The 15,040-nt window shown below is 41.4% G+C and overlaps 1 protein-coding gene across 10 annotated transcripts in view; it reads right to left on the bottom strand.

The window, feature by feature from the left end:
• Positions 1–15,003, bottom strand: part of myo9aa (myosin IXAa) — a 68,120-nt gene extending 53,117 nt beyond the window's left edge. For 8 of the 10 annotated variants that reach the window (XM_061277434.1, XM_061277438.1, XM_061277437.1 and 5 more), the window contains exons 1-2: positions 14,701–15,002; positions 865–1,819 (exon numbers count right to left, since the gene is read on the bottom strand). In XM_061277434.1, the coding sequence (XP_061133418.1) occupies positions 865–1,740 (876 nt within the window). In that variant the 5' untranslated portion in view covers positions 1,741–1,819; positions 14,701–15,002. Of the gene's footprint in view, positions 1–864; positions 1,820–14,700 lie in introns of all 10 variants that reach the window. The other 2 variants (XM_061277444.1, XM_061277435.1) reach the window with 2 other exon arrangements.
• Between the last annotated feature and the right edge of the window lie 37 nt (positions 15,004–15,040).

Below are 15,040 nucleotides of genomic sequence, written 5' to 3'. Positions count from 1 at the left end.
CATGCCTGGTTGTCAGATTAAGAAGAACCCTAAGGCATTGTCTGACTTTAGGAACGCTGCCATGTTATTTGGGGCTAAATCAAGTGTAAATAGCTGGTGGCCAGGTGACATGACGGTGACACTTGATAAAATTCAGCAACGCGTTTGACCATACCCGCAATGAATGTGCTTTTCTTTGCGCATGCAATTCCAGAGAGTGTTGCACAAGCTTCAAGAATTCAGCCGATGTTAAATATTATAGCGAGTGCTGAAGTGACGAGAAGAAAAAGTTATATGAGCGGAATGTTTTGAGAGATAATAAAACAACCAGTTTCCTTTACAACCTTTGGCTGTGCCTCTACCACAACTACCCTGAAACAGTCTTCATCTGTGCTGTAATCACAAACGCAAGAATCTACTAGTGTAACCGCTGACATCCACTGGTCGCCCACAGACAGAGCTCCTGTGTGCACTACATAATCCCCACACAGCTGGACTCGAGTGCAATAAACCTCTGTAAGGGGTTCACACAATTCAACAGCAAGTGAGCCAAGAGGCAGGTGGTGATAAGCATCGTTGTATAACTCTGTTTAAAAATCCACTTTGACTGAGCATTCACAGCAAAGCCGCTTGAAAACACAATAAAAAGTCTGGAAAAAGACAAAATGTAGAAACGGAGCAGCAAGCCTCTGTAAACGTTTGTAGAGTGTGATGTCACCAATCCATTTTTAGCAAGCCAATCAACTGAAAGAGCCAATCGACATAATTACTGACAGAAAAGCCATGCCAAGACTGAACGAACACTTGCAAGTATTTTCAAGTCTTAAATCGGGTCTACTGATCAGGGTGATAATTACCAATACGCTAATGCCCAACCCCACTTACCTCTAATACTGGACCTGCCCCCAAGATTATCTGCTCCACTCCACTGGCAAAACCTTTCTGGCTGAGAGCAGTCAGATGATGAATGAGAAAGTTTGTACTTTGAGTCTTGCCGGAGCCACTTTCCCCAGATATGACAATGCATTGATTCCTCTGTCTCTGGAGCATTGCATGATAAGCAACATCAGCCACGGCATAGATGTGAGGCTCTAAATCTCCCAGTGAGTGATTATCATACATCTTCACATATTTGGGATTGTATATGGGCAGGAACTTGAAGGGGTTGATGACGATGAGGATACTCCCAACGTAGGTGTAAATCTTCTCCTGGCGGAAGCGTGAGCGCAGGTTGTCCAGCAGCGAGCGCTCATTGAGCTCCGGTAGGCGACATAAATCGGCATGGTCACCTTGAGATTCGGGCTGTGGCAGTAGTCCACGTTCCACCATGCGCCTGCGCTCTTCCGTGACCTGCAGCCACATCTGGATGCTGCCGTCATAGTGAATCGAACCATCCAGGTTCTTCAGCCGGAGAAGGAAGCGATAGTCTTCACCTCCAGATAGAGAGCGATGCTCTAGTGCCACACGGGGCCAGAGCATCATTCTCTGCACGGGGCAATCGCTGGGGTTGAGAATCCATTCTTCTCCGCCAAACTCTTTCACCTCTGCCAGAACATAACACTTGGTACGGTCCAGGTGGAGTCGGTCAATGACGCGTTCAATGGTCTCAGCAGCTGAGGTAGTCTTACGGGCACTGATCGGGCAGTAGATGGTGCCTTCAGCCAGGGTGCCTGGGTAGACGCGCACGGTGAAATCAGAGTTCTCAAAGCGCTGCCGCCGTCCCAGACTGCCCATGCCGGCAACGCCATCGCGAGCACTCATGGCGGAGGAGGAGTTCCCATTAGCAGCTGTCAGGCACGTCCTTCACTGGGCGGTAGAGGCCACCGACTTCAAGTCATCACTGTGAAGACAAGACAAGCAAGGACACTGGATGAATTCATTTCACAAGCTTACTTTCACAGTACTTTGACACAGTCTTCAAGGTGCACACTCCATTTATAGAAATAAAAATATGGGGGTGTCAGGACTGACGTCGTACGCAATGTGACTGCAATCCCCGAGCAGTGATGCTAGTGCAATCTGAAATTTGACGGATTATGACAAAAAGATGATGCTGTTATGTAATGTGGCCAAATTATTTTGCTAGAGCGCACATAGAGGATAAAGGCCAAGTCGCCAGGCTCTACAGGATTATCATTAACACACATCCTTACTCCCATGAGCACACATAAGCTCCCCCAAACACCAAGACGAGCAGCTGCCATCGTCTTTAATGAGAATACACTCACGCCATTCACAAGTTTCCTTTCCTTATAGCGGAGAGGACATGTGCAGGCAGCCACCTGCACACTGTTTTATGTGCGACAGAGCAAATATCGATGAAATTACAATGAGAAACCATCGTGCTTTTTGTTTCAAATCATATATATTTTCAGCCTGCTGTACTTGATGACCAACCATACCTCTTGCCCAAAGTCAGCTGAGGTCGGCTCAAGCGCACCAGTGACCCCGATGAGGACAAGCGGTGGACAGAATTGACGGGTATTTGCATTGATGACATTGGCCTCAGTCTTACACTCAAAAACGGATGTTCTGGAGAATGTCTTCTTAAAAGGAATAAACTAAAATGAGTGCTTGCTGGGTAAATGTCAGCCAATTCCTTAAACATCCCACTGACATTAACTCAGATCTCTAATCAGAATTTGTAACACACTTTCCGTTACCATTTCACACACTCGGCAGGGGGAAAAAATGAAGACAGGAAATGGATCAGGGTCATACAAAGTACAATTATTGTGGCCAATAAAAGCCTGCACCCTTGCCGGGTCCTTTCCTGTTGTCCTGCATCTGACCTTTCTAGCTCTGCAATGGTCTGGAGTCCTACAAAAAAAACACTTGACCATCATCCTCTTTGGCTTCCCGTACATAGCACGCTCAATCCATCCACAACGGCAAGGCTGGAGCCACACAAATATGACCTGAGGGGGCATGTGTGTGTCTACGTGAGCATGTGCGTGCATGCCTAAAACAGATGGTCAGCTTGCTGCTTAAAAGATGGGGGGGTATTTGGCCACATGGCCATGCTAGTGGCCACTGTGATGACCATCACATCTCATGGGCAAAGATACCATTGCATTAATAATTCAAATATGCAAAATAAATGATTCAGTTTTAGTTTGTAAACATTTTAAGAAAAATAATAATATGCCAACTTTCTTGCTCCAACTCAGTGTAAAGATATTGGGACAAATTCCCTCTAAATCATTTCAATCAGTATGTCAAAAAGTCAGGTCCAATACAAGAAAGATTATTAGTTCAAGATGGTTTGTTGTCTTCTGAAAACCAGAAACTCAAATCATAGTATAGCACTAAGAATAGATTTAATACCACACACTACTTGGAGCAGCAAATACTGTCAGCTGAGTGACGGAAAGGAGCAATACAGCAACAGATAATGGTGATTGAAATAGGCCCCAGGTATGTAAGCTGGAGGAAAGTGATGATGCGGGAGGTGCTTTGATGGCGAACCACTGAAGAGGCCTCCTGTTGTCTCTTTCCTTCACCTCCTCCAAATATGCACACAGATCTGGTTACACTGATTGAGCAGTTAGTCATTTGGAGTCAAACTCAAGTTATCTGACTGAAAATCTGTTTTGGACATACCACAGCACACTTCCCTCTGGCATGAGCAACCTCCACTCTAAGAAAGACATGATGTCATACGTCAAAGAGAACATTTTTCCTGTGAGCCTTTCTGCTATTTTCGAGTATAAAAATATAAATATGATCTGACAATATAGCAACCGTCTTAATGTTTGTTTTTGCTGAGGAGCTGGGTGGTCTTCAACCAGCTGTTATGAACAGAGATACAAATCTGATCACGTCTAGTTCGTTTTCTGATAAGTTTTAGATTCGTTTCCACGTACAACGAGAAAAAACTCCTCTCAAATATTTTGTCCCCTAGTTTGTTTTGAAATAAAAAAAAAAAAACGTGCCCTTAACCTCATTTGGTGGCATCTGCCGGCATGGGGAAGAAGATGCTAATTATGGCCACACATGACAGCACCGACCACAAGCAAAGAGGGCAAAGATAGTCATGATAGTTATGCAGCATAAACGCCACATACGCCCGTCTCACTCATTGTAATATCTAGGCTCTCTTCAAAAACACCCAACCCCCTTTCACTGCACAAGCAGAGGGAAATGTACTTCAAACAGAAAAACACATACGGTCCAACATGTCGTAAAAACAACTGTAAACTCACAAGCCGCGGCTTTCAAGAGAACGTGCTTTGATTTAACATATGGTGGATGAGGACTAAAATAAAACTTGCGCAAATACAGTGCACGTGGTCAAATGGAAAACAGGGCAGTATGTTAACAGGAAAAGGTACCACAAAGCATCTGTAAAGTCACTACAAATACATCTTATAATCTTTGAAAAGTAAAAACGTTAGCAACTCAATGTTCTTGTTGCTGCCTCTTCGTATTCGAGCTTTACAATGCAACCACAAGCAGGGGTGTGGCCCCGAGAATTCACCTGAGCGGTGACATTTTCACCTGAGCAGTGACATTTTTTTCAAGGCTTGTTCATTATTGCAGATGAAGGGGAATCGTTCTTTGATTGATGGGCGTAAGTTTAACTAATGTTTTGTCTGCCCCTGCCTCCCCTGTTGACAATATTTTTTAGGGTCATATTCATCAACAATGGCATGGTGAAGGGGCATTCACCCGGGGAAAGTTTCCACTCGCTGACCATCAATATCTCGCCCTAGCCTACCCACTCCTTTGGAAGATATATCTGCGGGGTCTTCAAAATTGGCCAGTTGCCCAAGTTTTGATTTGCATGCCACGGACCACAGTATCTTCAATAAATTAGTCAAAAAACGTGCAACATTTTGAAGCTAGGCACTTCTCAATAATAATATATAAATGGAATCATTTATCAATGTTGTGAAACAATCCTGTTAAGTTTGAAATATAGTACGACGTAATGATGCTAGGAGGAGGAGCCAAGCATTATTACGTGAAAACTGGAAAAAAAGAGTTCAACTTGAAAATTGTCACTATTACCAATAGCGTGATAAGAATGAAACTGTTAAATGACTTCCAATTACATGATTTGCCAATCCTGTCTTCTGTCTTTGTGTTGTCACAAAGACATGCAACGTATCAGATGTAAGGTGAATTAAATATGTATCGCTCTTTATCTGTATATGTTCACATCTTCAGCGCATTTTGCAATTGGTCTATTTCAGCAAAAACATCCACTCACAGTACACTGGAGCACCAAAACTTTGCAAGGTAGGTCATCTGACTGGTGAGATGACGCACAAGACATTCAACTAATGCACATGTGCACTTTTTTTCTGCACCAAATGTATCATTGTGTAACATAAAACTACAGTCACAGAAATATTTCACCTTAAGCCTAAAGGCAACACTGATGTTCTCAGACAGAGGCCTTGACCTTGTCAACTAAAGAGTTACAACTCCAACTTGTTCTGTTCTCTAAGTAAACTTTTTGAACATTATCATAGCTGCAAAAAAGCCGCGACCAAATTAAAAAAATAAATAAAAGGAAACTAAGACAATCGAGAGATACTATTGACAGATAACATCGATGCTGACTTTTAACTGTACGAAAGGAACCGACTTGCTGTGTTACCGTCGCAATTCAATCTGAATTTGTACGGTAATTTCTTTTACAATCTTCAAATCAATCCGCATCAGTAAAAATAGACTCCATATTTGTTTTCAATGGTTGATTCTTTCCCACACTACAAATTAACTTGAATATAACATGAGGATATGGCAGAGAAGCAACTCCTCCCTGTATTTAACCTCACTTGTTGAAGAAGTCAGTTTCAAACTTTTTGTTTTGGGTATGTTTTGTGAAAAAAGAAAAGTGCTCTTGATAAACTCAAGATCTGTTGTGCATTGTGAGCTCAGAGTTTCAGATTCTGTGGAAGCCAGCAAGGATAAACTGGACTGTGTTAGAAATCATGAATGTGGAAAACGAAAACCTCCTTACATTATTGAGCTAGATTACAAATACCTTATGGCTGGTAATCTAGTTGAGCTAGATTTTCCACTTTGCTGAAGCAAGAGAGAAGAATGAGTTTGGATGAACTCAAGGGAGTGGAGGTCAGGCTCTTTTTCACTGCCATTCCAACAAAGTACCTTCTTCTTACTGTTTCACCTTTGTCTGTAGTTTTACACAGTCACATTTTTGTACAAACAAAAACAGTAAAATGCTACAAATGGAAGATACTCATGGCTAAGTGCAAGTAGAACTGGAGGACTGATCAATACAACAAATAAGAAATTAGCTACCGTACTATTTTTTGAAAGAAGGATGAACCTATACACGAGGCGAATGATTTATTCTAGGTTCAAAATTGTAATCTCAGACAATGTCATTTTGAGATTTTCAAAGCTGCAGTTTTTAAAGTGGCCATTCCGATCATTGAGAGATCAAGCTAACCAATCAGCTCTATCGATACCCTTAATCCTACGCTTTTGTTGTGCTAGTTGGGAAAATAGAACCTAATGTGTCCAATTAAGAGCCAAAGTGCATGCTAGTGAAAAGAGCACTCAATTCTGCACTGCTGTCAACTACACCACTCCTTTGTTGTAGTCATACAAATCTACTTCCTGTGTCCACTCCCAGGAAAAAAAAAATCACAGAAATACAGCGGGAGACAGGAAGTATAACTTTGGAAACTTCAACTTATAACTTCAACATAACAACATGTTATTAATGTCTACATATTTAAAATAAATGACCGTTTTTGCAGGCTTTGTGTGAAGATTATGTGGTTACATAGAGGCAGTTTAAAGGCAAACAAGTCAAACCTCCAATATCTATTAGATATACTGTCGATGAAAACGTGTTGCATGGAAAGAAAACAGCTAATTCAACGTTTCTCACAATGAAACATACACAGCTGTGCTTTTTAGTCAATACCACATGTGGGATTTTGAGTCTTTAGGACATTTATGGAAACAGTAATGTTTGGCAGAAATGGAATTGGGAAACTATTTTGGCCAACTGGTTCCTGATACAGCTGCCAAAGAACATTTTGAATCTTCATGGCTTAAAGAATCCATTTTACCTTTCGAATCTTCACAGAACAAAGAAATGTTTCGCGTGTGTAAACTCAACAGGAAGGTCCTGTCAACATTCAAGATACCCATCACAAATTTCAGGACACACATTCAGGCATGTGCCGAAATTAAAGTAACAATGGCCATCTAAACTATAAGTTAGTCATCACAACATGCATTTGGAAATATGCGCCGAGCACACACTGGTTCACTCCAACCATTCAGGAACTCCAAGCATTGCTCAAATTCAACGCTCGGTTATTCAAAATGCAATCAAATCTAGTGCCAGTGTGCACACTAGGCCTTCTGACAAAAAAGTTTTTCTTTCAATAAAGAGCCTTCGATTGCTACATTTCTCTGATGTGTGACTTCAGGGTAGTGAAGCATTTTTATCTCCTGTAAAATACTTGTATCTTAGCTCACTACATTTTGAAGGTCGCTTGCCCATCACTAGAGGTAGCCTTGTTGCTTTCACAAGGTTGAAATAACAGCAACAATGACCTCCTCCTGACAGAAGTGGATTTTTCATTCCTTGTGGATGCAACAGTTTAGGAACATTGATGTCATGTCTAAAACAAGATGTGCTCTTGGACTACCCTCACATTTACTTTTATTGTTTTGGAGTGTGGATAATGTTTTCCATACAGACTCCATTTTAGTTCTGGAAATATCAATATGACGCTGCAGCAATTGGCCGGTGAAGCTGGAAAAGTACTCCACCCCACAATGAAATTGAGTTGGCGTACGAAAGTCACTTGAATGAAGTTAAAGCCTCTGATATCCACTTCTAATGATGTTTTCATTTTGAAAAAAGCAACAAGAGCACCAGATTTCTGTATGAATATGGGATGGCTAGATGTTTAAGTCAAACCATATAAAAATAGAACTGCAGACTTCAGAGAATTTGAAGTATGAAACACATTTGGCAACATTATCGGCACCCATATGTTGCAGCTAGAAAAAGAATCACACATATATGCCAAATAAAGCAACCGCGTGACACGTGTATGTTAAGAGCACGACTGGCATTTGATGACCGTGGTATGGAGATTCACTGTTCTGTTAAAAACCAGCTGATGAAAACAAACCGCAGCACTTCCCCTGATACAGACCACGAGACGAACCAGACTGGTCAATGGTCGTTTTACGATGATGATACAGTATGTTTTGCCAATAAGGCAACTCTCCTCTTGTTTTTGCAATAATCACAGCAAAAAATATGATTTCAGTGTACTAGGAATTGTATTAAGGATTTAAAACAGCAATGTCATGTCAATGGGATGATATATTTTAAAGGGAGGCACAGGACCCACCTTTATATTTTAATTTCTAACCAATTGTGACTACCTTTTTATATTTCCGTTTAGCTCATTTGATGACTGATATAAACTGAACTCCAACTATGGAGCCTGGGGAAGATAAGTCAAGTCAGTCACTGCCATGAAGAACTTCAAAATAAGGGTGCACCAAGGCACTGGTATCCATAAATTATTTGTTAAGCTTTTATTCAAAAATTGGTCTTCTCACCGCATTGGAGTCGTGCTACGATTGTGCAAAGCAATAACAACTGTTGTTGCAACTAGTCTTTCCAAAGTGCACACCAAAAAAAACTGGTACCTGATGCAGAAGAAATTACTCGAGGACTTGCACATTGACAGATATTTTTGTCTACTTTATCCAATGCTGTCTGTTAAAGACAATGTTACCATTTGATGCACTGAAAAAAAGGTCATGGGACAGTTGAATCCATTACAAACCGCCTCAACCCGACCTGCACCAGTTTTATTGTAATGGCAGGTCATCAATGTTAAACATTCGGGTCTGAACGTTCAGCATTATTTGGAGCACATCTGTTTAGAGGATTAGAAAAGAAAAAACATGACCTGTAATGACAGGGAAACGTTACTGAGGCTCTCACTGTTTCTTCTGAGGAAGGGGCCCGGCCCCAGAGGTTGTCTATCTGCCTGGAGCAGACTGCAGTCTTTTTGAAATCTGAGCTTGATCCTGCAGTCGACAGAGAAACGGCAAAAGCTACTGTTTGATCAGGAGGCAGAATGAGCTATAGACGTCAAGAACATGGCAAAGATATTCTGGAGAGATCATGTAAATATGACATGATCAAACTTTAATATACATGAGCTACCACTTCAATGAATGTTCATGTTTGAGAGAGCCTTGCAGCATGGGACAATGGGATCATTTACATGCAAACTTAACTCCAATATGGCACTTCTAACTCTTCTTTCTTTAGTTGATCATTCCTGGGGAGCCATGAACAGAATGCATGCATGCTCTCCTAAGTACAGGCTTCATCAGTAATAAATAAAAGTTCCCTGACCAAGAGTAACTAAAGTTGTTTCGACAGGAGAGGATCAGTCTGAAGTTTTACGTGTGTAAATCATATATGGCCAAACAGTTTTGGATTTTCTTGAAATGCATAACCAGAATAAAAAAAAAAAAATGTAAACATTTATTTTTCAATGTTAATCATAATACGTACGTTGCTACAGGTTTAATTCTAATTGTGACTGTGAGTCCTTGTAGAAAAAACGCATAAGACACAGCATATGAATGGAAATCCCAAATTGAAAACAAATGATAATACGTAAAACTTTATCCAGAGAGACAGAATTGCACCAGAGTTTTCAAAAATGAAACTATTTAGTGCCGAGCAATAAAGCATTCTCAAATGACAAGACCAAAACAGATAAAGAGTCTCACAACCTCAAAAGACTAATTCAGGAAACCTTGTTATAGGATACAATCAAGTGGACATCCAAACCTCAAAGAGCCCAATATGACAAGAGGGACAAAGCTATGCTGTTAAGGGGAATCCTTCCGTTTAAGTATATGGCTTCCTGAAGCCAATTCAGCATATAATTATTGTTAGGATGTCTAACTTCAGTTATTAAACAAATCCATCAAGTCAATGAAGTGGATGTCTGTTGTTAAGGGCATCAGAGGGTATTCAGGACGGGCGCTGGGAGCTAGCCTGGCAAGCAAGACCCAATGCTGAATCAGTGATTGGGTCTGGTGGTGAGGGCCATTTACCACCACTTGGCTAATCTCCAAATGAACCAACAAATCAAACTTGTTTACTTGTTGTGACGTATCTTTGATGCGCGCGAGAGAGACGGTAGCTGGTTTCATTCAGCATTAAACTCAGTTTGAAATAGCTAGAGTCACAGATTCGTTAAAACCCCAGCAACCGATGGCGTTCCTAAAGACGCCGTGGATTTTTGTTTTTTCGCTGATTGGTTCATTTGAACTGTCGGTTTGCTCAGAAATCTGCATCAATGTGACTCCCCACCACCAGACCAATCACTGGTAAACATTGGGTCTGGTAGTTGACAACACAGCAAGAAGGCCTGGACAATGCGGCATGCTGGGTGTTTAATTGAGCTTATCAAAAACTAATAATTGGGGCTGAGCATCTTTGTGAAGCTGGCGATACAATACATACCTCGATATACAGGTCACGATACAATATGTACCTCGATTTGATTTAGTACAATTTTATATGATACGATTTATACAGCATGGCCTTACTGCTCCTTAGTTTATTTTGAACACATCCATGTTCTCAAGAAAGTAGAAATGTGCATATATTATCAATTTATTAAAAAAAAAACAATAATAAAATGTTTTTCTCATTCAGATGCTTCCTTCTCATGTGAGTCGCTGGCATCGCTGCACCCCCTAGTGTCAGGGAGGAGTATCAATACTCAGAACCAAAATATTGATTATGGTATCGATTCTATCAATATCGGTACGTATCTCAATAGCGATATTTTACGCACACCCCTAATATTATTCGTAGATTTTATTTGTAATGCACTTCAAATTTCAAAGACATCGAGTGCTACAGCATTTTAAAAAAAAGCAACATTTAACTTTTAAGAAACTAAAAGGTTGCAGCAGACAATTGATTAAATAAAATAACATTTACATCTTGCTTAACCAACGCCTTCCTGTACATTCGAGTTATGAGTCAGATTTAAGACTAATCTTTGGGAAGTCTATATCATCCAGACATTTACTACATTGATAAAGCAGATTAGGCAAGAGAAGCACTCAGCAACCAGAGCCCATCGTTGGCTGCATTTCAAATCAACCTTATCACAGCCTGTTTGTTGTCAGTCTCAACTATCTTTGCTTTTCCTCCCCTCTTGCCTCTTTCTGACAGTGCCCAGACTACTGTAAACTGTCAGAATTGCTCACGCAGATAAGCGCTGCAGCAGAGACTAAACTCTTGCGGTCCTCTGGATTATCTTGAGCTGTAAACCACCGCAAGGTGTTGCGTACATTTTGAAATCAAGAAAGTCACATTTTTGGCTGAGAGCGATGTGGTTTTACAGCCGAGTGAGTGGCAGTGCAGGCCCTGTAGTATTGTGCAGCATTACACAAGCGCACATGCCTGAGGATTAGTCACGGGCCCTGTCCTTTCTGTACTATAAGGCAGCAGAGGCCGCTTGCTATTGTCACAACTATGTCGCAATACTCCCAAAAATTCAGCAAATGTACAACTTTAGTTTCTAATTTTCATTGGCATCCAAAGGCACTTATTTAGTCAAACCTCTGAAGAAAAAAAGTTACCAACAAAAATATCAGAGCAATGACAAAGCAAAAATATCATGAGTGTGCTTTTCTGGAGCTGTTACAGGGTTTAACTTCAACAGAATCACTTAAAGCCACGCCATCAATACAAAAGAGAAAACGTTCTTCTCCCTCCAAAACAAGCTTCCAGCTCAATCAGAATTGCTTGTCTCTATTTCAAGGATTAATTACAAAAGACAATTGAAATTAATTTCACAGGAGCAAGATTGCGACAATCAAAACAAAGCATTTCTCTGCATCTCTTAGTCTGAGTTAATGATGGCAAATGCAAAATGCTGGGAAGTTGAGCTACCGAGGGCAAAGCCTCACTCGTGTAATGACCCACTGAAAAAGGGGGCTTTGTTCGGTCCGACACAAGCATGTTACTCTTATAATGACTTCATGTGCATGCCAATGTCTTTCCTCTAAATAATGCGACCATGACTCTTTCTGGGTCATCCCCATCATGTGAGCTACCAATGCATGACTTCAAATACTACAAGCGGGTGATTTGAAGACATAAAACGGGGGTGTCGGTGGATCAGAAGTAGGCTATAGGACCTTAAGATAAAATCCAGGGTAAACTATTCTGAACCAATTATGACATTTTAATCAATCATCAAATAACATGGAAAAGGTGAAACTTGGCACTACAGCAGTTTCCAGAGAGTCTGAACAAACAACAGAACCACTTAGCCCATCTGAGTGTATAAGACTCACTGTAGTGTAAATTTACTTTGGGTGACTTACTCATGATTTGAGTGTGCTCAGCTCGTCCTCATAGTTAGATATCTGTTTAAGTCTATTAACTGCATCATGTGATTAAAAAGCAGCTAAATGGTTAAACATGGCATTTATCACGAGTTGGACTCGGCTCTGAAGATGGCAACAAGATCCACGCGTCGGTGACATCGCATCACAAAGCGCACGCTTCAGCTTTCTGCAATTTCAAGCCACACGCGATGAATTAAAAGTACGAGACCACTTTGGTATTTATAAATGGGTGAACTGTGAATTGACTTGTGTGCGTGTGCGTGTGCGTGTGCGTGCGTGCGTGCGAGAATTTGGTTTTGTTTTGGTCAATATACCACGGTTTGTATTTTTGCAATGCTGGGAGACATGCTGGCAAACAGTACTTTCTATTAATATACCTGTTCATTTCTGTTTTCATGGAAAATAATGGACATGTTTTAACAGGGTAATTTATTTGTCAATTTTATCATGGAAAAATGCTTTTTTACAAGCGGTGAATTCATATAGAAAAAGAACAATCTGCAATGAAATTGAATAGTGCTGCTAGAACTGAATCACATTATACTGTAGTCCTGCATACATTTCTAAAATCAGGAATAAAATAATTATTTCTTAACCCGAGTTGAACTGCTCACTTTTATAGCCATATAAAAAGTTCCCAAGTTGAGACAGGAAAAAAACAAAAGACACATTTGATATCAGATTGAGATTGTGCATCAGCAGTTACTAATAAAACAAATAACTGACTTGGATGCAAAAAAATGTGATTGGTACGCTCTATTACAAAAGCAGCATCACAGGAGCAAAGGTTGAGCTTTCGAGGCACAGCCAAGTGAAATGAAGCGCTACTGCTGCTGCTGCTGCTGCTGCTGCTGCTATCAACAGACAAGAGCTGACGTGATAAACTGAGGCCAGTTTTTACAAATAGCAGACAGAGATTTTGCCGGGTGTCGGATGTCGACAGAGCCCAGTTGCTGGTGTCTCCGCCCGGGCTGCCTCTCATACTACAGCAGCTGCGTCTTCTCAGACCTCACATTCCCGCAGGACAGGCCCACTTTACTCTCATCACCTGTGCACAGCCCAGGGCTTGACAAGCTCCTGTGGGGAGCAAAGTCATTCTCCTCAAACCACTAGCAAAGGATGCTTATCTGAAACAAGAATGCAAAAGCCTGTACTTAACCAAAGAAAGAATGAACAGGTCTTGCTCTCATGACCACACAAGGGCAGCTCTCAAATGACGACATCTAAATCGTTTTATGCACAATACATGTTGCCTTTTGGTTCGCATTCTGTATCTGGCCAAGTTCTGAGGTTCTGAATTCAACTCTCAGCTTGGGCCTCTTCTTGAGTGGAGTTGGCATGTTCTCGCTGTGCCTCCTCACACATTCCAAACACATTTCATTATTACGTATCTCATTGAGCCGCGAGTGGTTGCGCGCATAGCAAATGTTAGTATTTCGTTGGGGTTCCTAAAAGGTTGCAAAGGGTCGCAAAGCGCTTTTTCTCTCGCAAAGAAATTTTGAACATGTTCAAAATGTTATGGGGACAATAAAAACTGTTTGCAGTCATTAAAACGGTTTAAGAATCTCTGGCAAACATCTTTGCAACTGTCTGGAACATTCAACAAACCCTGACAAAAACACAACATTTGCAATATGCGTAAATCTTCCCTGCTTATTGAGATACGGGATTTAGGTTAACAGATGTCTAAATTGCTTTTACTAAATGTGAATGTGAGAGTGAATAATTGTTTATCTATATGTGCCCTGCAATTGGCTTGAGACCAGTCCAGGGGTGTATCCCACGTCTGGCCCAAAGACTGCTCTGGCTCATTGGCTGACCCTAATGAGGTCAAACTATCCCTGCTCCATTCTTCTGCCATCCAACCAAGTAGAAAAAAACAAAACCCTCAGCTCCATGACGTGGGAATTTTTCACACATCATATGGAGATGCTTAAGGACATGCATCAGCAACTTTCAGTTCAACTTGGACTTTCTTTGCACTCCGTTTTCTTCACTGTCAAATATTACGTGGAAACGCACAAGGGCTCAAATACGCACGCTGGTTCAAACACCTCACCTCAACACACGTAAGACCCATGTTGAGTTTGTATTTGAAAAGCATCGCAAAGCAACAAGTCATTGGAAGAGTCGCATGCATGACCGTCCCTCCACAAACGCGCCGTGGTTGAGCTTGTCATCGAGCCCACACGCACACCAACATCCAAGTCTCGGCAACGATCGTGCAATGGATCGCGCCCAGAAGAAAGCTGCCCGAACAAGAAATGACTTGTGAACGTCTATGAGTTAAAGAACTCTTACCTCCAAGCGAGGACGCCCAAAGTCAGTTATAGCAGCTGAAGTTCAAATCTGGAGCTTTCCTCCGTCACCAGCACTGAAATCTTATTATTTAATTCCCTGCATTTTCACGCCATCCCAACGTCTTTTTTCTTCTCAGTCCCTCACCTCTGAATAACTCCCTGCAGGTCAAATCTGCGCCGTGGAAGTAGACATTATTTATCCGTGCATGTCATCTGTTTGCTGGGATTGAGAGACGCTCGTGACTGACGTTGAACCTCCCAACTCTTCTCTGAGCAGCTAATCAGCGCGGCCCCGTTTACAAGCGCGTTCACGAGGTTGAGCGACATAACAGGAAGCCGAC

The sequence above is a fragment of the Syngnathus typhle genome, linkage group LG4 (assembly GCF_033458585.1).
Source record: "Syngnathus typhle isolate RoL2023-S1 ecotype Sweden linkage group LG4, RoL_Styp_1.0, whole genome shotgun sequence".
NCBI lineage: Eukaryota > Metazoa > Chordata > Actinopteri > Syngnathiformes > Syngnathidae > Syngnathus > Syngnathus typhle.
This window is presented reverse-complemented; position numbering and strand designations above follow the sequence as displayed.